We start from the raw sequence: 26,304 nt of genomic DNA, 5'->3' as shown, positions 1-26,304 counted from the left end.
GCTCTAAATATGTAAGTATGTGTGAGAAGAAGTACCTGCGTTTGTGGCTGATGGTGAGTGATAGGAGCCGCTGCTCGAGTCCCAGAGAGGTTACATTAATTTCAAAGACGGACGAGGCGGCAAAACCTCCAGGGAGCGCAAAGAACAGATCAGCTCATCAGCGCCAGGGAGAAAAATCACTGCTCCCATCAGTTTCCGAGAACTTCACCTCCAGTTTATCATCCCGGCTTCCTGGCAGCGTGCGGATGATGTCAGGCATGAGTCAGGATGTGGTCAGGCTTTCCTCCGTTATGACTTGAGCACCTTCAGAAGCCGGAGTGTCATCCAGTCAGACCTGAAGGCTGAGAAAGGAGAAGAAAAGCAAAGTGGTTTGATATGCTTCATATTTAGTTTATGTCATTTCTGGATCCTAGTGTGTAATTTCGCCTCAGAGAATTGGTTTACTTTGGTTTCTGGGACTGGATTTTTTTTTATGTAGACATATTTTTATGTAGGCACACTGCTCTTTTTTGTTTTTGTTTGCTGCATTTCATTTTTTTTCCAGTATTAATCAAGACAGCACTGGGTGTCTTACCTCCGACACCCTGGTTCATGCATCCAGATTTATTTGATATAAAGTAGTGAAGACTTATTAGAAAGAGTTATTAACCAGGAAAAGGATCCCTTAGCTAGTATCCACTGGTTCGCAGTATGTTTTAGAATTTAGAAGATCATGGCTGTGTCCCTGGATATGTATCATATTATAATATCATATTCAGAAGCTATTGTCAAATGATTTTTTACTTTAGAAAATGTGTTTATTTCAGTAGTCGGACTCAAGTTTTGTCCTGGATTGGATCAAATATGTGCTTTCAGCTTGTTTGAAGTCCAAAACCTGTGACACATCATTAAAGCACACCTGGAAATTTGCTGCTTCACCATGTGTTTCATGTGTGTTTTGAAAGAAAGTACAGCCTGATGCAGTGAATGAAAATGCTGCATGCAGGTTTGTAGGCTAAAAATGTTTTGTATTGTGTAATCTACAACCACCTGATCAGCTGCAATCGTCCCAAAGAACTGACTTTCTTAAGGAATACTAAAACAATTTTCCCAAAATAAACAGAGGAATTTTTTTAACGCATTACGTATATGAGTGCAGTTAGAATGAGAGAAAAAAAAAAAACAAAGCAGACCTTCAGGTCCTCGACAACTTTGAGCTGGACTGAGCCCAACAGTAAATTCTCAGTCTGCTGGAAAACAAAGTGGAAAGCTGCTCCGTGGTCAGAATGACTCAGCTGTCGCACTGAAAGCACTTTCAAATAATTGTTGGTTTATGCTGCAGCCAGATCCAGATGGGCGGGGTTTACTCAGCATCCAGAAGCTGCAGAAGGTGCTCTCACCTTCCAGACACAGATAATCAGTCAGCCTTCTATTAGCGGCTGTGTGCAGTATGTGCGAGCCGTGCAGCAAACTCCACCCAGCTGGGATGTGTGTGAATGAGAAGAATGGAAAGTGTCACTATTCCAGCTCCGGTGTTGCCTGGAACAAGTTATAATACTGCAGCCACAAAGAGGAAACTCCATTCCTGCTAACACTATTTTTTCCATCTCTTTTTACTTCAGCTGCCTCTCATTTTAGTTTCTTCTCAGGGTCCAGTTCAAGCTAGAGTTTCGCACAAAAACGCTGCCTAGCGCATTTGGATGAATCTGCAGGGTGATCAGGTCAGACAACAGACGGTATTAACAAATGTTTTAAAAAGAATTCATGTAAAAATCATTTGGAAATCTGCAGGAGCTTGTTCTTCTCGCTTCCCAAAATATCTGTTAGCTCGACCCATAGAGCCACAATAGACACATTACAAGGAGAAACACCAGGCTGTAATAAACTGGAATTCAGACACAAGCCTCAAATTAAAACTTTCTGTTATGACGATGTAATATTCCAGGTCACGAGTTAAAACATTGTATGCTGCACAGTGACACACATTTTTAACCATTACACCAACAGGAAGTGTTCTTTAGCAGGTGGTAAGTCACTGAATGACTGAAAAAAATCCCACTATTAATGTTTGTTGCTCTCGACGATCAGCTCACATTTTATGTTCAGTAGAAATCTGCAACCGATGTTATCTTTACTCATTTGAGAAAAATCTGAAAACGTTGAAAGACATCTGACCTGTCCCCAAATACTGAAGTCATTACTGTGATGTTTAAATGTTAACTGATGTTTTGTATTATAACCAACATGTTTTAATAAGCTTCACTGTTAATAAAAACCTGTAAGAACATTGGTGACAAAATTAGTTTCTGAGGCTAAATACGTCCCCCAAATAGCTGGACTCTGTAGGTTTTTAGCAACCATAACTCATACAGGAGGAGCTGGTGAATGTATCAGGGACTATTTTTAGATACTGGTGCAGCAGGACCGTGTACGGGGTAACAAACTACAGCGTGTGTTCATGTCACAGAGCAACGCTGCAGATCACTGATGTGTTTTTAATGTTTCAACTACTGCTACGACCCAGGCACGAGGGCAACAACATCAACTAGAAACAGATGACAGAGTTACAAAAGTAAAGGGTCTATTTCATTTAAAAAAAAAAACCAAAAAAAAAAACCACAAAGGTGACCGGTGAGACAGGGTAAGCTGCTGCAGCTGTAGAGTGGTGTCTCCTTAGGTGTGACTGATTAGGACAGTTAAGCCCATGAACAACATAAAGACACTTGTTCTGCCACTCGATGGCTTTATACACCGATCAGCCACAACATTAAAACCACTGACAGGTGACTTAAATAACATTGACCAACTTGTGCCATTTGACCTTTGGCTAAGCCCCGCCCCCCTTAGTTACTGTTGCTACGTCCGACATTCTCTTCTGGGCTGTGGTTTTCTGGTTATCTATAAGGCTCTGGGATCAATATCAATGAGCAACACTGTTCATGCAAAGCTGGGTACGTCTCTATTCACTTCTATAATCGTTATTACGAAGCAAACGGACTAACGTTACGCACGTATAACGTTGTATTTCTTCAGCGTGTGCTAGCGTATCAACAACTATGCAACTTAAACTGTAACGGTGATGTTTTGGTTAGCTCCACAGGGTTTTGCGCGTACATCATTGGGCTTATCCATACCCTGGATGCTGGATATATACCGACAGTATAGCCTGCCGAGACCGAAAATATGAGACGCCTGCGTTAAAGTCAATGGAGCGCTGTGGAAAAAGTGTCGGACCCCTGTGGGAGCTCTCTTGGCTGTGATTGGTCAATCTACATTCTAGGGCGGGGCTTAGCCAAAGGTCAATTCAATGTTCTTCTGAGAAACTTTTGGACCTGGCATTCATGTGGATGATACTTAGACATGTAGCACCCACCTAGACCATACCAGGCACCTCCACCCCATAGCAATGACACTCCTTGATGGCAGCAGCCATCCCCAGCAGGATGCAGCCTGACACACAAAAACGCAATAGTGCGAGGGGAAATGCTCTCTTTTACAGTCACTGGACGTGTTCCTGAACGCAAACAGGACACAATTATCACCACCATTATTGCTGAGATTCTACAGGTGTTGAAGTCTTCCAAAGGATGGATCCCTGCAAACAGGATGCGGTCGGCACACTAAAAGGAAAAGGAAACTGTTTCACGCATTTTTAGGGCTTCACCCTCGAAAAGACTATCAGTGTTTCAGGGATGCTTCAGTATGCCCTCTATACTGTGAGGCAGTTGCCTCATAACATTAAATGCAGTGAGTGATCTGTTCAGTTCTGATGTAACAGGTTATTTATCGTTAACTAATCCTCAGTTAACAAACAATAGATTGATGAGTCTCTAAAGATGCAGAGGCTCGGTTGATTTGAGACTCTCTTTCCCTTAAAAGGTCATTGAATCATTATCAGTAAATATTATGCACTGATTATCTGCAGGAAACACACACGGCACAGTATGTTCCTCTGTTTGCACTCCCACACCTGCACCATATGGTTGTCATGACAACTATGTCCCCACATGAAGAGGTGGAGGCTAAACAGCCCCGAGAGGATACGAGCTTGTCTGTAAAATGAAAGGGTCTTAACACCGGATATCTGAAAGTGACCCACCAGATTATGAAAAAGTTTTCTATCAAAAAATCTTTGTATTTATATTAGAAAAAACACACATAAATAATTTTTATGTTAATTTTAATGTTTAGTGGCTGTTGTTAACATTACTACAGCTCTGAAAGAAAAATCAAAAAGACAAATCAAAGCTGATCGTCTTAGTCAACACAGAACTATCAACAAAGTGTTCAAATTAAAGCAAAAATATGAACAAATGGTGAAATTAAGAGCTCCTGTCATGTAGTACAGCTCCATGTATTTCTTAAATGTGCTTTTTGTTAACTTTTTTGGTCACCTGGTGAAGTCATGGGAAGTACTGATTAAAATGTCAAACTAAAATGCACATGCACAAAATCCTACTTTTCATCACCAGATCACTATCACTCCAGAATCCCTGAGGCCTAGTGCACGTTGTCTTTAAAATGTGAATCCATCTTTGGGTTCAACAGTTTAAGTAAGTGAAGCATTAAGAAGTTTACCAGCCAAACTAAACACTCTCTAAGAAAATGAGGTTTCACATCCTGTTTCAAGTGTCTGACTCATAATCTTAATTTACATTCTTGCTTTGAAGCTGCACATATCAAACAGCAGATGTGCCAGTTTTGTGCGTTGCTGCCCCCTGCTGGTCATAACCTCCAACTACAGCTGAAGTCAAACACATTTAAACTTGGATTAACAGTTTCATCACATTCCCAGTGGCCACAGTCAACTCAGTGTTTGGAAACTGGAATTGTGACATAGTGAATTATAAGTGAAATAATCTGTTGTTGAAAAAATTTACCTGTGTCCTGCAGAAGATAGATATATCTTGAACAAGTTTCCAAAACAGTACCTTGCTCACATGAAATCTGTGGAGTGGATGAAAAATCTGCTTTCATGACTAAAACATCACATGTGAAGGAACTTAAATAATCTTTTTTAGTTTCTTACTGAATAACATATGCAGGTCCGGTTGATGGTCTGGGCCCTATCTGCAGCCTGTAACCATGTGTAGAGGTGGTTCAGACCTGTAAGTACCTGTGGCTACAGCTGGATCACAAACTGGACTGGACACATAAAAGGACACATAAGTCTAAGAGTGTTTAACATCTGCTGGAAGCTGCTGGACATGTTCTACCAGACTATCACTGCCAGTGTCCTACGCTGTGGTTAAGAAGAAGGGAACCTCGCGGCTGGACAAACTGACAAACATAAGGCGGGCTCTGTGGTAGGGGCAGAACTGGAATTCCTGACATCGGTGGTAGAGGAAAGGACCTTGAACAAACTCTGGTCCATCGTGAACAATGTCCCCCACCCTCTACACGACACCATAGACAGACAGAGAAGCGCCATATACAAAGCCTCAATGGACTGTGGTAAATGCTGCCACTACTAATTTTATTTTATGTTTTTTTCATATCCGTTTCTATGTAATGTTACTGAACACTGAATTTCCCATGGGATAAAACAAGTATCTATCTAATTCTGTACAACTTTTATGTTTACTACATTGGTTTCAAATCTGAGGGTCAGGGCCTCTCGGCCACCATAGGTCACCAGAAACTTCTACTAGCTGAACAGTACCATGTGATTTTAGTTGGTTGGTTTTAAAGTGAAAGTAACAAATGTTTAAAGCTGCATTTTTACACGTATTGTATTACAACATCTTATAGCGCGGAAACCAGCCCAAACCTTCCCTCCCACAATTTCTTTTGTGGCATTTGGTCTGGAGTCTCTCTGTTAGGAACCGGTGGGCTCATCTCATAGTTTGGGTGGACTTCATGTGGTGAAGAAAAGAAGAGTAACAGCGTTACACATTATCTGAGCACCGTGGAGTTGAATTTGTTTTCAATAAAATGACTGAAATAGTTGATTGAAGAATTATCCAGTTGCATGAAGAGATTTTGTTTTTCTCCAAGTTACTGGTTGAAACATGACACATACTCCGATGAGACTTATACAAGGCAAAATGATGGTTGCATAAAAGACTTGAAAATGCACGGAACAGTGTGTACAAAAACAACAAAATATAACTTTATTGAAATAATCAAGTCATTCTCTGTGAAAGCGATCATGCCAAACATAACACGTACAGTACATACAAACATCAGGCACAGATTGGTAATCATGACTAGTGCAGGAGCTGAATAACAAGGTGAAGACAGAGCATTAAAATACATGTTGTCAGGGGGTTGATGAAGCCACATTAAAGATGCTAACAGGTTTCTTTTAGAGTCTGAAAAAATTGATTTCAGATTAAAAAAATAAAAAGAATCTGGCTCAAGATTAAGTGGACAAGATACGTAATGATGGAACAAACTAGACCATCAATGTATTTAGCTGAATAAATTACAGGAAGTAAAAGCACACACATCCTGGCCAATGGGAGCACAGAAACTATGCTAATGCTATGCTGAGCATTCGTCAAAAGAAAACAGTGAAGCAGTGACATTAAATTTAAACAGAGAGCAGAAGGTAAATTCAGTCTGGACAACTGGAGAGAAAATACCTCTACAGCCAATCCTCCAATTGTAATAATTATAAAAACAGGTGATCATGACTTAAATTAAGAAATATGTAAACATTTTCAAGGAGCCACAAACTGTGTGCAGCGAGTCGAGAATGTCACTGGTGTGTGAACAGTGAGACACCACAGTGGGACACACGCATGACCCGGCGACGGAGCTTAAACATTTTAAATGAAGGAAGAAGCTCTCCTTGGTCCATTTATCTCCTTTTATTTTGTGTTTGTTTTATCCTACATGGAGACAGATGAATTCAGACGGTAATGTATAGTGTCAAGGAAATTCCAAATGAGCTTTTACAGTGATGGTCTGATCTGCTTTGTCTTATTTGTGAGGCAAAATCCAAATATTTGTCACCGATGTAGGCTAAAAGTCACCACAGAAGGTATCTTCAAAAACGTCACATATTAGTGACAGAAACAGGAGAATCTAAAGAAGAACTGGTTCAAATAAATAAGATAGAAGAGTGTGGGCCATGCCAGTGTATGTGTGTGCAAAGCTCAGACAAGCTAGAGTTCTTCATCCTATCCAGCAGGGGGAGCTCTAACAGAGACGTGATCACACTGCTCTCAAAGTTCAACCTGGTTCAGGGTCGATTTTAAAGGCATTTACTCTCAGCACTCACCTCCAGCACCAGGTCCGATGAGGACAAATACTGTCTCTTCAAATCAGTAATCAGTGTATCTGAACTACACCTGGAACACAAACATTCTCATAACATTCATCTGACCTTTCCTATCATGGTTTAAAGACCAACAGCATCTCAGAGTCTATCGAGAAAAGGAACTTCATGCAACATGGATGCAAGGCAAATAGTGCAGCACAGCGCTCGTAAAGTGAACAGAAGACAGCATTTATGCTAAAGCCTAAACAGAAGCGAGCTGAGCGGTGATTTTTAAATAAAACAACAAAGTTATCCACCTTTTGTTTGCCCTGACCAACACACAAGCCTTCAACTGAATTAAAGTGGCCTTCACAGTGATGGTGAACGTTAGGTCAAGTAATGGAAGCTCAGGTGCGATGGTCCCCGACATTCTGAATCACTGACGGCAGCGTTTGACAGCATTCGCCGCTTCCACGCAACCAGCCAAGTTAAAGCAAGTATTTCACACTGAAACTCTACTCGTGCAGATTGAAATCACATGTATCTCTGAAAACGCACTTAAAGCTTTACATGAGCAGTTTGTGAAAAGTGAGACCCTGAAGCAGAATTAGACAGCATTTGGATTTCTCCATCCACGTCAAACCAAGCTCAGACCTGCTGAGCTGTACAGAAGTGTGTTTTCACTCCACCAAACATCCCATTTCGAAGCTCTATAATGAAGTGACAAGTTGTCTGTGAGATGGGAAGCAGAGAATCATAGTATTAACAATGACACAAAAAGTGAACAAAACACAAGTGTGTGTGAGGAGAACCTGGTTCCGTTTGAACTGGAGTGAGTCACAAGTAAATACTTCAGGGAGTGTGGATGGAAGTAGCAGCACAAAACAAGCCTCCAGCTAGCAAGAAATGTTCACCCAGACATTCTTTTAAAACTTGCAGCTACATCCAGCTACATGCAGGAACCGCTGGTTTCCAAGAAATGACCCTTTCATTAGAGTGTGAAATGTTCAGATACCTGAGAGTGCTGAAAACAATCACTCAATGACCTAACACAGCTTCTTATACCTCGATCAAGAAACCAGGAGAATCCCAGGTGGGCACTTCCGTGGTCTCAGTCTTATTTAATACAGCATCAAGACACTCCATCACGGAGCTGACACACAGTGTTAAAGCATTACCAAGGCTGTATAAATAGTTGTGATATAAATATAAGCACTCACACAAAGACACATTCACTTTGGGTGAAGCTTGTTTAACAGTGAAGCAGTGTTATTAGCTCGTCTCTGGAAGTTTGACTTCAAGTCAAAATACTATTTTGAGAAATGGAGCCAATGCCTCGTCCTTCCTCATTTTTAGGCCCCAATTTATCAATTGTGTCGAGCTGAGGCTAAAAGTGACCATTACAATGATATCTTAACTTAAAGTTGACAACTTTTAAGTCATGACCCTGTTCAAGTTACAAGTATTTGTCACTTTGGCCTTTTGGGAAGCTGTTTCCAACCGGCTGCACTCACTGGCAGGTCAAGTCCGGACTACTGAGCCAGGCCCAGATTTGGATCATCTCCTGCGGCGTCCTCGGGTGAACTAGCATTAAGCTCTTGTAGGCGCAGGGGTTTGACCTATACTTCTCCTCTATATTAAAAGTCCTGAAGCCTTTGTGCTTCTCAGGGGCCAGCCCAAACTTCCGAAGACACATCCCAGTGTAGACGTCATCAATGGGATAGAGCACTACATGTTGTGACGCATTGTGCAGACGAGCAGCGATGTCACCAGAGTAAAGGTAACCACCCCCTCCTGCATATGGAGGGTACGTCCCGACAAACATGCTCTCAGGGATGAAGTATTTAACCTTCTTGTCTCTGTGTGGCCCCGCATTGGTGATCACATCACCCACAAAAAGGTCCCTGGCTTTGGGCTCCGAGAGGCCCTTAAGGAAATCCAGGATGCGATAGGTGTTGACAAAGACGTCGTCGTCACCTTTGAATATGAAACGAGCACCGGAACAGCGATTCTGGATCCATTCCAGGAATAGAACTTCTTTGACCGTCAAGTTGAAGAATGAATCCCGGAAATTCCACTGGATAATATCTTTATGGCGGGTGTTCTCATAGTCCAGCATCTCGGACAGATCCGGGTGGTGGTCCCCAGGCGTGGCGTTGCCAAGGAGGAAAATAGTAACCACAGTCTGATTGGCTATAACTCCAGCGCGTCCCCAAGACTGACGAATGGCCTGGCGGCGGTCAAAGTGTGGTGCCAGGGATTTGACAGCCAGAAGCAGGAACGGCGGTTCCTTACAGATATCAGGTTGGTCCTTCATGATTGGGTAGGAGCGACAGTGCATGTAAAGGAGGAAGTCCTTAAAGCGGCCTGGTAGGGAGTTGTAGTCTTTCACCTGGGTTGTAACCCTGTAGTCAGGCAAGCAGGGGTCAGAGGTTGAACTGGTGTCATTGACCCAGTCAATAATTTTAACATCGCTGTTGTTTGCTGCCAAGATAGGATTGTTCTGAATGTCCAGAATCTGCTGCTGGCGGTTCCAGTATGTCGGGACGGGAGCCAGTTTGTGCCAGAAAGGCTTGGAGGGGATTTGGACCTTGTGATGTCCACTTTTGTCTTGGTTGCCATGTCGGGAGATGAGGATGAAGATGAAGAGATTAACCATCATCACCGTCACCACAAACTTGGGCCTCATCCGTAGTAACGCCATGACAGAGTCCTGCACTCGTCACCACCTGAGAAGACACAGAAATGAAGAGGTTAAAGATCAACCACCACTCAGCTGATAATCTAGAATGAGGATCATTTAGTTTCTGGACAGCTGGAGTTAACGTTGCATTCAGATCAGTGTAGTAATGAGGCAAGACTGCTATGCTAACTAATTTTACTTAATGACTCCAAACTAACTGACAAAATATCAAACCACCACGACTTCAATGAGGTACCACTTCTCAGAACCCTCTGGCGTACTGCCATTTCTTACAAAGTGTCCACACCCACGTGTGTAATGTTGGCCAGGATTCAAGATGAGAACGAAACAAAAACTACAACAGAGTTTGATGACGACACACACCAACAGGAGAATAAATTCCAAAGTGATACAGTCACTATTCCTTAAGTGCAGTGAAGTGGTGAAGTGTGTGGTTTTGCAACTAATTTCTTTATTAAAAACTCCCAAAATATAAAAGATATTTCATGACCACCGAGGTAGAGTCACAACAAGGATGCTTGTTTCTGCAGAAACATTTCATATAGAGCTGATACAGGAAACTTCAGAAGAGTTTATAAACTGTGACGTTAGAAGTATTACTTCTTGGCTTGCTGTCCTAAACAAGAAGGTCAGAGGTCAACTGTCACGCTCGGCTGTTATGTGAAATCCTCCCATTGAATCTTGAGCTTTTTATTAAGTGAACTTCAGTCGTGAGTTCAGTGAGATCTGTTCCCTCATGTTCTGTGGCTACGGTCTGTAAAGGCTCCAATTCTGATCCTCGATTCTCTTCGTCACTTCTGCTCTCTCAGGCTCTCGGCTTCACTTCATTTTCAGTAATCAAATGTCCCACGTCTGGGTGGTGGCTCCCAACAGGGCTTAAACCTGTAATGGCACTTAATCTCTGCCATTGTGTTCATCCATGTAAACAGCCAGATTTCTAAGCAGAGTTCATGTGTTCATGTCTCTGTGGCAATGGACAGGACAGATCAATAAAACAGAGAATGATCCACTCAGGTTAACAACATTAACATGGTGATCTTGTAACTTGCGTGCATACTGCCATGTGTTTTTGTTTGTCGTTGTTGCCGACATGTTGTTTACTTAAGTGAAATAATGTTGCATTGGAGGACAATTTCACAGAAGCCAAATATTTGAGGGCTTTTGATGTGGTCCTATTTGGCCAGTGTCAATTGAAGCCAAACAGAAACGAGGACAACATTCAAGTCTGGGCACACAAAACAGCCTTTCAGGAGGTTTCAGGTTTTTCAGCTTTGGCCCGCTGATAACATTGTCTTTGCCATGGCTCTTTAAAAACCAATGCACCTGTCTTCTTCCCATCAATTTCTGGGCCACTCTCTCGATTTGTTTTTACCTCCTTTATGTGCTTGTGCATCTGCTTGAACCCTGGTTTTCATCGTCTTATTGAAAGTACACTTTTAACTGATCAAATGATTATAAGAATGAACTGTAAATTTGTATTTGTGACAGGAAATAGAGAAGAGATGGAACAGACCAAGCTAAAGCTGCAGCTAATTGTAAATATGCAACCTACAGTGTATATATATCTAATACAAATACTGGAACCAATAAAACTGATAAATGACAACGATGATATAAATAAATAAATAAAGGCAGAAAGCTTTTGCTCGGAAACAAAGCCAGCAGGCCAGAGGGTGAGCTCTGAAAGCCGGAAAATCTGAGCATCTGGGAGATATCAGCGGTCATTTAGAGGAAATACTCCTTCGTTTTTTTTCCAGTAAGAAAAACTGAAGAGTAAAGCTGTGCAGACAGCTCTCCGTGCACAGATTTTTTGAAATTGAATTTATTGATCCTTCACGGGGAAATTGTTTATCTGCACTTCACCTGTCCATTCAGTGGGGTTAGATTCTTGTTGAAGGATCTAAAAATACAAATATATTGTCAGAATACACCTTTAGGTTTAAAAATATACTAGTATATTTGATGATAAAGTATATGATGGAAGTGAAGCAACACAGTTAACAGAAGGACACAGGAAAACAGATTGTGTTTACTGTGAGGTTACAAGGAAAGCTTGACTGAAAAAGGTGGAGACATTAAGAAAGAGAGAAACTCAACACAACAGAATAGAGCTACAGATGGTGTGAAAGATATAACATGCATGAGAAGTGTGAATAAAACTCTGGTAATGTGAACTGTTTAAATAGTGACCAAACTCTGCCTGACATGTCAAATGGATCAGTGAGTTGACCCTCCTCTGCTCCACTTCCCGTGTCCTTCCTGCCTCTGTATCGTGTTGCTCTCACAGCCTCCTAGCAACGGCTCTCGCTCATGTTTGCTCCGACTTTCCTTCTCTGTGTGCCGTGTTCACTCCACCCTTTTCCTCTCTCTGTCTCCTCCTTTCTCTTGAATTTTGCCCAAACATGATGCAAGTTTAAATCGTGCCAGATAAAATAGGAAGATTATGCATAACTCTGGTTGACCCTTAGTGTTATATTACCAACACAGACAAGCATGGGCCTCGTCTCCAGTCTCCTCCCCTCTTTCTCGTTTTCTTGTTGATAATTGAAATTTCCTGTCCTCTGCACCCCATGCAAACAAGCAGGCTTCTGGGAAATGAGTGGGTGGAGGAAGGTGGGCAACAAGGGTGCTTCAGCTCATGTTGTCGTCAGGGGATAAAACATGGGCGTCGTTTAGTAGTTTTATGTCACACTTCCAGTTGCATCCATGCCACACCTCAGAGCAGATGTATGATTTAAAGAGCCCTCTTCACAATAAGTGTTGTCCCACCACTAGGCAATGCTGCATTTTGCACTCTCTTGGTGTAAACTTTGTTAAAAAAAAAAAAAAACAGTAGCGCAAGAAGATAATGCACCAACCTAAAGCACTTTAGATGTTCAGATTCCTTCTGCTTCACAGACTAATGATTACATGCCATGCAGAAACACCTTCAGGACTGATAAGAAGGAGGAGGTGTCCTGTCTTCCTCTCACAGTCATGACATGTATGTCATGGATTACATTAAGAGACAGAAAACGCAGAGGCAGACAAGCGCAAAAGACGTAGTACTGTTTAAAGGGGGATCATAGACACAATGTCAGTTAAGGTAAGCATGAGGTTAACCGATGAATAAAACCCGATGCCTTTTTAATGGTACTATACATATGAACAGCCTCAGATGCAGAGCCCACATGCAGTTTAATATGAAAAGACATATAATGCAGAAAATGGCCACACAGGAAGCACCACATGCTTATATTTAATAATGATAGAGCGTTTGTACATGACTAAATAAGAGAGCAGTGTGTCTTCTCACGCATTTCTTACTTGGAGTCCAAAATTAATTTGAATAAAAATAAATTATAAAAAGTAGCTTCACTTTATTAATCTAAAGGTCCATACACTCTCAGGGTTCTTGTCCAATATTAAACTTTTCTGGCTTTGTTTTAAACCATGCCTAAATCTACAAAAGGTGTAATCCAACCTTGAGTTTAGTTTTTGACCTCGTTTTGTTGGTTGTTTTTTCATTTAGCTGTAAACTGAATTTCCAGTCTGTCAGTAACATTTAGCCTATGGTGAGACACCACAAGAGTGACAAACTGATCTATGGCCCTCTGATTAGATCTACAAACAAGGCCGAGCTGTGTTTGTACTTTCCAGCTGATAATAAATTCAGTCAGGTGGAGCCTCTCACTTGTGTGGGGGATGGGCGTGAGAAACCAGAGAACAATGGCAGGTTAAAGGGGTGTCTGTTTAGGAGTTAATGGCTCTGTGTTTTTAAATACCACATAATGGAGTCAAGTGTCTGGCTTACACATAAATTCCTGACCTATTGAGAGTGCATTTTGACTCACACCCACTAAAAGAAGTGCCACCTAATCACATTCTGCAGGTGTAGTATTGCACAATCTTACCTGTGTAGGTGAGTGGGCCTCCTCAGCTTGTGCTGCTTTGGTGTCTCCTCTTGGCTCCCTTACCCCATGCTTATCTCCGCCCTCTGGGGGACAGCAGCCAATAGGGACCGATGAAGGGAGAGAGCGGCGGAAAAGAACAGGCCCAGAGGAGGGCTCAGTCTGAAAAACAGATAAAACCAACCGTTTGTCAACAGCTGCGAGGAGCCTCTGCAAATTGAAAAACTCTCAAAACCAGTTTTTACCACATGTTTAAAGTTAACAAATGTGAGAACTGAAGGAAAGGGGGGGATGACAACTGAACTAATGCAACCGGTTTTAATGCTAGTCCCGGGGTTTCCTAAGACGTAGTGATGTAGAGCTATGGTGTTTTACAACAGGTACAACAGCTGCAACAATTCATTTATCAATTTACACAAAAAGAATCAATCTTTTTGTTATGCTTTAGCACACAATAATAATCTTTGTGATTGTAGCTTCTCAAGCTTGAAGTTTCTTGTCTTGTTAAAAGTATATTATAGACGTATTAAAAGGTGTTTGTTTTTGTTTAACATTATATTACTGCATCTTACTTTTTAAAATTAAATTGTTTCAATGTGCAATCCTTATAAAACATGTTTCAAGAGGTAAGTGACAGAAACTGACAGACTCTTGTCACGCCATCGCTTAGCCATGACGGGTGTGTGTGTATAGAGGACTACAGGCATGATCACATCTACATACCAGACCCACAGCAAAGAGAAATGCAAACATAAACAATGACAGCAACTATGCACTGAAGGCAACATGCAAAGTCTAAGGTGGATTAAAGCACCAGTTACTCGATACAATTGAGTAACTGGTGATAAAAATAATTGCTAGCTGCAGCTCTAATATACCAATTTGTGAATGAACATGAAGCAAGAAGAAATTCAACTTCATAAAATTGGAGACACTTGATCTCTTTGTTATTGAATTTTAATACATGTGTGACTCCACTGATCTAAATCAAACGCTCACATGATCAGAAGATTCTCGTTGGGAAACATTTTGCTATGATCTTCTGTCTGAAGATCGTTCACTCAAGTGATTAATCAAGAAATTGGTGGCAACGTATGAGCTTGTGAATGAACATGAACATGAGGCAGGAAGAGCAACGGACATAGTAAAAGACAATTTAGGCAAAAATGAAAGAAATTCATCATTTTTAATTTCTTGTATGAATCAAATAACCAAAGCAGAAAGTCTCGAGACTGGCCTCTACAGTGCAGGTTAACATCCTGATTGACAGGAAAGCACATACAGGCAGAGGTAAATGCAGTAAACATAAACCATTATCACCCTGTCACTGAGGAAAAACACGGGGAACTACTGCATTTACCAGAAGAGTCAGACATGTTCAGGCCTAATAGCTGTTTTCAGAGATTTTCACTTTCGCTTACTGATATTTGTGCTCTTCCATATAATTTTCACTCATAAGGCTTACAGTTCTCATCTCTCATACAGACACGTTGCAACGTGCATGACTGCTCTACTCCACTTCCATTAGTTCAAGGAAATTAGGGATCTCGTATGTCTGTACAACCTGGCATTACAGTACTTTGCCATTTTCTTTGATCAGAACGTCATTCCTACAAATTGGAAGTGACTAATAACAGATAACCTGACATTTCAAGATGATCTTCTTCAGACCTTGTTTCTAAATCTATCTAGACGGTATCAATATCCGGGTTATAGTGGTAAAATATATCTCAAATTTAAATGATGACCGCATTTATTGTCATATTTAATGGCATGGGTGGGAAAAGATATAATAAAGACTTTGTACTGCCAGACACGAAGATGGCTGGAACATCAAATATCGCTTCTGAATGACAATTTACTTATTGCTGCCATCAGTGAGTAAAAATGAATAATGACACCATCAGAGGGTATGTGAAACAAAAAGGATCTGAAATACGGTTCGTTTTTGGTGGATAATTCAGACAACAGCAAGTTACATGAAAAACAAAAACAAAAAAAAACCCACCTCAATCTGCAGCTCTTAGCAACGAGACACATGAGGGAAACTCCTTTTGTTCACATAATGTGGTTTAGTAAATGATTAAGTAGCTGGCTGTGTCACTTAGATAAGTGAGGTCACAAGATAAAGAAAGATGTGCCACCTTTCACTGTGCCACATTAACGAACAACCTGACCCTACACTACCCTCACCTGAAGATGACCAAACACTGCAATGTCGAAAGACGTTTGAGGCCAACAGTTAATCAACAATAGGACGTCTCCGTTTGCTCAACTTCCTTTACTCAGGTTCTGCGTTTGGACTTGTTGATCAACCCTCCACCTTTCCTTCCTGCCGTTGATTCCAAGGGGTTCAGTTAGCCTGCAGTTACTGGTTATTGGCCAAGAAAGTAGTTTTTAAAATATCTAGTAAGAATGCTCATTTAATACATGGTTATAACTTTCTTTTCTGGGTTTTTAATGTTTGTGAGTAAAGAGGTCAAATAACATGCACATTGTTGATCAGGTTAAATAATCACTTTACATAATAAAAGTCTGAGGACTCAAACTGTGTTGATAAATTAAATACAAGTCATTGTTAGTTGAGGCTTTTATGAGACTTCTTTACTGAATATTTTTGCGTTTTTGACTGTTGATCAGACAATACAAGATATTCAACTGCGTGTTCACGACAGTTTTTGATTAACGTATCGCTTCAAATAAATTGATGAATTCGTTCCAAACTTTAGCCTGCTGCCTGGAAGAGCAGTTTTCTGGAGAGACGCAAGCTGCATTCAATCCGTTCTCAACAGGCATGGTTTCAACAGGTACCAACTTAAATGTGCACTTTGTTATATGAATGAAGTGCAGGTTTCACCTCTGTTACACCCACTTGAAGCTTCACTGCGACCTTTTATAACAATTAAAAACGAATCAAAACTATCAAAAGGTGTGCACGGTGTGCGCTGACATTTTACCAACACAACCAACATTGATTAGCACAATCTGCCTCTCTATGCAAAACTTTAACACCTGCACTGCACTGCATGCAAAAAGAGCGCAAATGTATGGAGGAGCATTCTTTTCACTAACCAGGGTCTGGTTAGTCCACACACTCATTACTGCTATAAATCCTCACAGAGTAACTATGTCAAAGAGGTCTCCAAAACAGATCATGTGAAGTCAAAACTGACTCACATTGGTGACTGCTGTGGTCGAGTGATAGCAGATAAAAGTCCATCTCTGAAGAAACATCAGGCCCTTGGACAAAGTCCAGCTTCAAAGTGACGTAGTAGAATTAAGATAAAAGACATCTAACCAATCAGAGGATCACAGCAGAAATGAGGGGCAAACGAAGTGTTGGCTCATAGTTAACAGTTAAGGGTTTCATGTCTGCACGGAGGCAAGGCAGTGGTAGTATATTGGTTTAACCACCACTCTGTGGGCGTTTCCTCGAGCAATAAGTCTCAACTGGGGCAGGATATCAAGAGCAGAAAGATTATTTTTATTTAGAAGATTAATGTTGGTCACCAGTAAGGATTACAGAAGAAGTTTCTCTATTCGGGTTCATGTTTTTTTCTGCTCCAAGTCTCCAGTGCATTACCTTTTGAACTAACTTTGTGTATGAATCTTTACAAACAACTGTCTATGCCTCTCTGTTTCACGCAGTCCTGCGCATATGTAAGTTGTAACCTCCCACATATATTTTTGAGAACCAATTGACAGAAGTCAGAGGATTATAAGTGGACGTTACAGCACAAGGGAATGTCAGTCTAATAGTGGTATGGTGCGAAGAGAGGAGCACCATAAATAGCCTGAGAGCTGCGACTGAGAGAGGGGCCATCTGAGCTGGAGTCTCCCCATCAAATATCGACAGTCAACAACAGCATTCAGGAAGAGCTAAAGGTCCCAGTTTAGAGCTCTCCACAGACAAGTGGGACTGACTAATGACTGTGTGGGCTATCGGTTTATGGTGATGTGTGATAATGTCTTTTTTCCATTCAGCTCATAGTATGTTAAATAATATATGACCACACTAATGATGGTCTACAACAAGAAAACAACCTCATCAACCTTCTGAGCCATTCTTTTCTCTCAAAATGTCATTGAAGTGACAAGTTTCTAAAAGAGTGTTTATAGCAAAAACGTTTTACAAAATGTTGGTGGGAAAAAAAGAAAAACGCGCACTGGCAGACTTAAAATAGAAAGGAATTTCTCATTATCAACAAATACTTGCCACTCCAGCTCCACATACTAAAGGTCACCTCCCTGTATGCCGTGACTTGTTCTCTCACACTCAACATAATCTAAACTTAAAGACAGGACGACTATGGAGACAAACACTGTCCCTGTCGATGCTCGGTTAATGGATTACGCAAACATGCCACCCTCAATCCTGACACATGACTTGGAGTGCTGATCTGATGAGCAGAGACGCCATGTACATATCTCCGGCTGCAAAATTGAATCAAAATTATACTGTAGAGCTACAACAATTAGTTGATCAAAAGAAATTTAATCAGCAGCTTTTTAAAACAATTGTTATGATATGAGCACTGTCTTTAGGGTCAATATTATTAAGAACGATCACTGGTTTGGTCAACACCAACAAAACTCTTTGTGCCTCAGATGTGATTGTAGATCTAGATGTCTTTTTAGCCATTTCGTGTTGTATATTTGATATTATTTATTGAAATCTTATGTTTGTATGCAGTCTATCTTTTGTTCATTTTTATTAAATATTTGGCACTCGTTCCAGTGGCGATTTAGGCTCATCATATGTTACATCAAATAAAACATATAACCAAGATATATCCTATCAAAAGCTGTAAATGGATAATGATTAGTCCAATTATTGCTCTGATTCATCTCTTGAGTAACAATTTATGGCTCTTTAGCTGCTAAAAGTTTCTGGCTAACTTCATGTGTGCTGGGAAAGCAGCATTTTCATGGGCAGCGCTGTGGCTTGGAGATGTGGTTTATGACCTAAATGAGAATGAATTAAAGAGAAATGTTTGCCAAAAACAATAGTCTGAGAGAGACTATTAAGGTCAGCCCTAACAGACTAAAAGCAACTACTTCAACGGATTTTACAAATGCTTTACTCCTGATGTATGTAAACTATGTTAACCTTGCAACATCCGATACTTTTTTGAAACATGACCCGAAATGCACCTGAAAATGCTGCAAATGATTTGGGAGCAAGTTGACAAAGTCTGGTAGTTCCTGTGCGGACGTATTTCCAGACGTATTACTGGCATTCTAAATCATAATCCAGAAATTGACATCCTCAGGAAGTGAGGGCAGCAAGAGCGTATGCAGCAGACAGGAAGGAAGAGCGCAGACAATGGTGCAAACAGGCTTTCAATCTCGTACTTTTCAAGGTTGTCGTTTGCGGAAAATAGAAGCAAATTGCTTTTAAATTATTCAACAAGATTGTTGTTTTGTTTTAGCGCCACATTTCACTAAAGCGCTGTACTAGTAAAATTACTGGATGACAAGTTTCCGACGTCATCCACATCCTGTTGCCCAAGCACTGAGAGTGGCCTCCAGACATTTGCCCAACAGTTAACAGAAAGGAAAGACAAGTTGAGAAATTTAACAACTTAAATTTCACACAGAACAAGTTGAGATACTAAAAAAAAAAAAAAAACACAACAACTTTCAGTCAACCCGTTACTTCAAAACCCCACAAATATTTAGTTAGGTGGCAACAAAGACTCCCGTAAATGTTGAGATGAACATTTAAAGATGTCAGCTCAGACAAGTTGTGATCATAGTCAGTGTTTCTCATACAGTGCTAATACTTATGCGGCCCGCCAGGGTCTAATTTACTCCACCATGGTCTCGGAAAAGACTCTGAAATATTTTTGCACATTTCAAACAATGTTGTGCTTGTGTTGTTTTTCCTGTTGCTCCTGAAGGCATCTGTCCCTCCCTCCCCTCCCCAAAGGCGCCTCCCCCCAGGCCCTGTAATTTAACCTGACGGAGAAACGGCACCCATGTAGCATGTGAAGCTATTTGTGTTGTTTACTAATATAATTTTACGTCTCGTGAAATTTTGAGGTTAACACTGCATACTTTTCCATTTTAAAGATAAACCTGCAAGTATATCATGTCGTCAGTTGTCCAAATCATTATCAAAAAACAAAGCTGAAAAAAGGCAACTGGACACTTCTGAATTTACTTGAAAATGCTTCACACTTCAAACAAGTGGCGGCATCAGAGCTGAAGAACATCAGTTGTCTTTGTTTTGGATAATCATTCATTTATATAACTGTTAGTTGCAGCTATACAACAAATAACAAAAAAACAAAAAAAACAAAACGACACTACCTGAATGTTACACAAAAAGTCAAAAGTGTACTCCTAACCCTGTGCAACCCTGTAGTTTACGGTAGCAAACGCATAACAGGGCAGCAAAATGAGAACACTGCATTTTATTACATTATTGAGTGCGGTGTTTGTCATGCCTGGTAAAACAGTTCCGCCAGAAAAGGTACACGCAAGTTTCAGTATCACTTCCCGCAGAACCAGTAACAATGGACTACACCTTTGATTACTTCCCCGTAGTTTGAAAAAAAAAAAAATTTTTTTAAAAAATCCTAACAATGACAGCTTCTGCAAGACTGTGGAGACAGTATTTTCATTCAGGCAAATGTTTTGACATTCATTTTTTCAATATGCTCAGGTGCGGTCATTCATTTTGTCAAAATTGCTTTAATCAGTGACTGCTTGCTCCTGTGCTTCCGGTGTCTAATATCTCTACGCTCAGTTTTCCCTCATGAACTGTTCCTACTCTCAGAGCTAATCCACTATCAAGGTACATTTCTTTTCCACTTATTCTGGGAGTAGACGGCAAGTGCACAACACTGAGTTAGACTGATTCCTGTTGCATTAAAGAAACTCCTCCAACCTGGACATTAAGATCTGAATGGAAGGATAGAGAAGGGCTTTATGGTTTTACTTTTAGCCAGGCTTTTCCAAATATAAGCAGCGGGGTGCCACTTGAAACCTGATTGAAGCTCCTAGCTAGCAAACGTACAGCTTCATATATGTTTGCTAACAATAAAGGTGAATTGTACACACTACTTAAACCCTAATACATATACCAGGAAAGTTTCTTTTGATGTCTGTGGGTCAAAGACGTCTGCTCCAAAGATGTTTCTATATGCTAGATTTAGATTACATCCACAAATGAAGTGTGTCACGGTCCCACGGCCTGAACACACTTTGGTCTTTGCTCAGTGAGCTGGACTGCAAGATACCGCTTACAAAGGCTCTATGAGTGCACCAGTCTTTACCGGCAGCACTGGCGTCAGTTTATTTCCCCCCGCGTTTGCCATTAAGTCCAAAGACTTTAAATCCACTGATGTATTAGTCAAGAGCTACTGCTGATTGCAATATGGCAGCAAAATTATGGATCAGTTGTATTTATGCAGCAGCATATCCCTGTAAGCTGTTTTTAATGTATCTTAGGAAACGGTGGCAACTCAGTACTAACAGTAGCGGCTGCTGCTGACTTGGCAAATACACGTTGGGATTAAGATTGCTTAATGTGAGTACATCTGTGATTTAACTTTTTTAACCCATGAAATCAAAAAGGATCAGTCAATCAAGAACTTCAGGTTTTTTTTGTCTCACATAGAAGTTCAATTTAAGCGTCTCATCATTCAACTGACACTGTAGGGCTGGAGATCAAAGTGACTGTTAATAAAAAAACAAATTAAAACTTTAACAGGAACAGACGTTAGTGGATGGAGTAAACGTGGGGAGTGTTGGTGAAATTATGACTATTTCACTTGCAATTTCACAGAAAACAATGACGTATAACACCCTCATTGCAACATTGTCCTGTCAACTAGATTTCCTACCATGGTTACTAAATAACAGCAAACAAAGGTTTTTTAAAACAGTATATATAACCACAATACAATATAATTAATAGTTGGGTTGAGTCATGCAAGCACATTAACTGCAAGTGTACTATCAGACATTGATGCTGGGATATTGCTTTGATGCTTTGACACCACAAAGTTCTGACAATACGAGAAACAAGGCTTCATGTAAATCTTCATTTTAAAGATCTTATTATCGAATCTTATCAGTTCGATTTCTTTTCAAATATATGACATTTCCTGAATCCTATTGTTAGAAATCCGACTATGGTCTTGAGACGCTGGTCATGCAAGATTACACTCGGAGATTAGTCCACATGCGAGGGAGATCCAGAACATGATAGAACCTCTAATTCTGAGAGCAACATCAGGCCTGAAAGCTGACTGGATTTAAAACGTATGACAACAGCAGGAGCAAAAGCAAAGACATATTCAAGATGTGCCAGCTCGAGGTACGAGATTGTAGAAATACTTAGATTTAAAATCTAAAACTAAACTATGTCTAAAGTGAATTGAATCGGGTCCTTGTGATTTAGCTGCAACACCCAGCAATACAAAGGAATACCGTAAACTACTTAGACAACCTCAGAAGATATAAGTGTCATTTTGGGGAACCTATGCCGTAATACATCCAGGACAGGAGTGGACTGGCCCAGCAGGAAGGGCAGAAGGAGATGAAAACTAGTTGCAAAATGACTCATTTTGAAACTGAAAAGAGCCGATGTGGTTTGTCGTGCAACTAGCACATGCAAGCTGCACGCATCCTTGTGGTCATTGTACTTTAACTAAGGTAGCTGTAAAAACTGAAATCAGATTACACTGAGTCCATGTGCTAAATTAGAAACTGAACTATAAGATGTCAAAGTGGAGTGAAGTGATGCTCTGAAGGTCGTTGCTAAAAAAACAAAAAAACAACAAAGGAAAACAGCAATTTGAAATAAAGATCGGTTAACAAGTGGGAGCTGTAGCCACCAGCTACAGACAGGTGGCTGCATGCGTGCGTGCGTAAGGGTGTGTGTGTGTGCAGATATATATGACTTTTTTTCCCCATTTCATTCAAGATTAACTGAAGGAATTACATAATACACTTCTCATTTAGTCGTAATCTAGTTTGTGTACATATGGTTGCTATAGCGAGCTACAAACAAGGCAATTTTGTTGTGGTGAGCTTACTACAAGTAGTGCGTGCTGCCCTGGACTGCAAAGAGAGAAAATTTGGGCATAAATATAAATTAGTACCATTAAGAGAATGTGTAACAGTCTGTCGAAACAGGACACATTTCAGAGGCTTTAGTACAGACCTAATGGGATTCCCCCAAAATTAGCAGCTCCCTTGAGTATACGTAGGTTACCTATTTGAGATGTGCTGAAATCACTGACCTCGAAATGAAAGGATGCTTGTCAAAAGCCAGATCTTTAAACCAGGAGGAATCGCTAAACAGTTCAAGCCAAAATTCAGCATTTTAACAAATTTATTTTTTTAAGCAGAGCCTTCAAATCTTCATTAAATACTACACGTTTTCAATCCAGTAATGGCTCTGTGTTTTGATACACATCCATTAAGCTAATAATCAACCTTATTTATTGTTTATGTTCTCAAACACATTTCCTGTTCTCGGAAGAATCACTGCGCTTCAAGTAGATCATCTCATCCTTAGAGCCACTAATGCTCCATTATTGATGATGTTGGACAACAGTTTATGAGGAATGGCTCGTGAGGCGAGATGAAAATATGAGAAATACGGGCAGAGAAAATGTCTTTTTAACAGGTCACAGCAGGTTTAATTTTATCAAAAGGTCAGTGTGTCCTCTAGCAGGAAATGTATGCATGTTTGCAGGCTGTTGCTGACCAGACGTCTGAAAACAGATAATATAATGGCCGTTTGCGCACAGTGCTCGCTTTGTACTGAATTCCATAAAAATGACCTTTTATTTGACCCTGCTAGTGCTGTATTTAAAATGGAGAAAAAAAATGCACAGCACCAGATGGCCTTGGCCTCATAAAACTAAAAAGTAAATGTATATCAACTTGACAGTCAATTGATCTCTGAAAAGCAGGCCATAAAAATCACAAATATACACAAATGAACAGATGTCATTTTGATTTCCTTTCATCGGATATGTATAAGTTTCCTTTCCTTTCATTCTGTGCTGGGCCTCGTACTACCAGCAACCTGTCAGACTAGAAACAAGCTAAACAAAGATCATCCACATTTGAGTCCCAGTAAATGATGGACACAATCATCAGGACTACAACTGGGAAAAGGAGTCTATAAACTCAACAAAATATAGATTTCATAGAGGAGAAGAATGGAGAAAACTACCACAAAAAAAAACTATGTCAGGTTTTTTTCCCTCTGTGTCTGGTAATAATTTAGCCTCATTTCTATTCCCCGGGAAGCAAGAAACGTACCCTTGACTTAACTGGATGAAGGACACTCATCCAAAGTGTGGTTTGGACGTTTCTATTTAAACATAGCAGGGCTGTGAAGCTGACACTTGCATCTGCGCAGAAACTCTGGAAAAAGTTGCTCATGTGATTAAAAACTTTAATCTTGGAGAGGATAAGGAAAAGGAGAAGGAGAGGAGTTGACTGCCAAGTCTGGTTAGTCCAGGTTTGTTCAGGTTAATAAAAAAGAAAAAAAGAAAAATGAATTAAACAGTGTGTTCAGCTTTACCCTGATGATGCATGAGACTAAAGGTTAAGCTTCATTTCTGATTCATCTGTTAACCATTTCTACACGGATGGCTTGTTCAGTTTTTTTTTTTTAAGTGGAAATCCCCGTTGGAACCTTCAAACTTCTTTTTATGTCCAAAACTTACATTTGATAATGTTTATATCAAAACAGATCAATTGACTGATCAATTTGGGGTCATTATTTTAACAACAGGCCTCACCAGATTAGAATAACGCTGTAAGGTAAATGGGACGGTCGAGTCTGGAGCCTTATTTTGAACGTCCTCTGGTGTTTTTGTTCTTCTTTGGAGATTTATTATCTTCCTAATGAGGGTACACCGACTAATTTTACCTATATACCCCTGAATTGTTCTCTCTCTGGCTTGGTTAACTTACTTGTGTGGCAGCTGTTGTTGTTCCTACTCTTCAGTCCAGACTTAAACTCCTCCGGGGGGTTCGCTTCACTCGGTTTCCGTCACCCTTCTCGAACGCAAAGTCACGCGAGTAATGGCGGAAAGGTAAAACGAGTCCATGCGTAGCCCTCTTTTCTTTTGTCGTCTTTTCACCGTGAGTCACTTCTGTTTTCTCGTTCTCGCCGAGCCGACGACTGTGAAGTGAAGCTTCTGCTTAGAGCGGTTTCCACGGAGGCTGCCTTTCCTTCTCTGGGGCGGGGCAACGGACGCCTCCCTGCCTCCTTCTCCCTCTGCCTTTAGCAACACACGCGCTCTCCTACAAACATTTAGAACGTGAACCATGGAAATACTGTCAAGGTGTGTTCATTCAAACAAACCAACACATAACTGGTCTGGCGGGCAGCGCTACTTAGATACCCTTTGCCTTAAAGAAAAGAAAACTACGAAACACTAAAACGCATTTTCTAAATATATTCTCATTTGCGTGATATTTGGCAGTTTTTATTTGAATTTGAATTTTGGTCTGTAACATTCCTGCTAATGTCAAATTGTGGCTCATTATATGCACGTTGTCTTCTTGACTGTGTTTACCATTTTCACAGTAGATGCTGTTACTATAGTCCCACATTTACTGTAGACAAATTACGCCTGGTCTTACTTTCATAGAGTTTTTCTCCGGTTGCCAGATGGTCATATTATTATTGTTTGAGTGCAGTAAGGACCTTACTTGCAAATTACTGTAATGCCGCTGTGTCATCCTGAATTTTTCCAATGGTGGATCAGTCAAGGTTTATCTTATCGTATATTGTCTTGTCTTGTCCGTTACAGAAAATCTATAATGCATGTGAGTAAAGAATTCAAAATATGTGGGGGTTTTTTTCTTTCTAGTTATCTATCCTAGACGGTCACAGGGGGCTGGAGCTTATCCCAGCCTGCACTGGGTGACAGGAGCGGAACACCCCGCACAGGTCACCGTCCATCCCAGGGTAAATAAAAAGACCAACAACCATTCATACCTGCATGCAATTGGCACACAGGAAGACATGCAAATCTCCTATTTCATATACACAGATCAGTCATAATGTCAGTGCAGGCGGCACAGTGTCGAGGTGGTTAGCACTGATGCCTCACAGCGAGAAGGTCCCGGGTTCGAATCCATGGGCCGACTGGGCCTTTCTGTGTGGAGTTTGCATGTTCTCCCTGTATCTGCATGGGTTCTCTCCGGGTACTCCAGCTTCCTCCCATCGTCCAAAGACATGCTCATTAGATTAATTGGTGATTCTAAATTGGCCGTAGGTGTGCATGTGTGAGTGTGAATGGTTGTCTGTCTCTCTGTGTTAGCCCTGCGATAGACTGGCGACCTGTCCAGGGTGTACCCTGCCTCTCGCCCGATGACAGCTGGGATAGGCTCCAACAGACCCCGCGACCCTTAACAGGAATAAGCGGTTACAGAAGATGTATGAATGAATGTCAGTGAAGGTTGTCAGTCATCTAGGTCTTGGTATGTCTGAAAAACAAAGCTGAAACTGTTTACCTCATTATCATGGCACCTGTCAG

General features: G+C 40.8%; 1 protein-coding gene across 1 annotated transcript; it reads right to left on the bottom strand.

Moving 5' to 3' along the window:
• Window positions 1-6,069: 6,069 nt before the first annotated feature.
• Window positions 6,070-24,928, bottom strand: b3gnt2b (UDP-GlcNAc:betaGal beta-1,3-N-acetylglucosaminyltransferase 2b). The gene is made up of 3 exons (XM_084561930.1): window positions 24,731-24,928; window positions 13,784-13,942; window positions 6,070-9,915 (listed from the first exon to the last, which is right to left on the bottom strand). The coding sequence occupies exon 3, from the start codon at window positions 9,888-9,890 to the stop codon at window positions 8,697-8,699; it is 1,194 nt and encodes a 397-aa protein (XP_084418056.1). The 5' UTR covers window positions 9,891-9,915; window positions 13,784-13,942; window positions 24,731-24,928; the 3' UTR covers window positions 6,070-8,696.
• Between the last annotated feature and the right edge of the window lie 1,376 nt (window positions 24,929-26,304).

Source organism: Chelon labrosus, assembly GCF_963514085.1.
Source record: "Chelon labrosus genome assembly, chromosome: 15".
In the NCBI taxonomy this organism is placed as follows: Eukaryota; Metazoa; Chordata; class Actinopteri; order Mugiliformes; family Mugilidae; genus Chelon; species Chelon labrosus.
Note: the sequence above shows the minus strand (reverse complement) of the source record. Positions and strands in the feature narration are given on the sequence as shown.

Bases quoted from the DNA above. Each gene is read 5' to 3' on its own strand.
- b3gnt2b (XM_084561930.1), bottom strand. From the start codon at position 9,890: ATGGCGTTACTACGGATGAGGCCCAAGTTTGTGGTGACGGTGATGATG.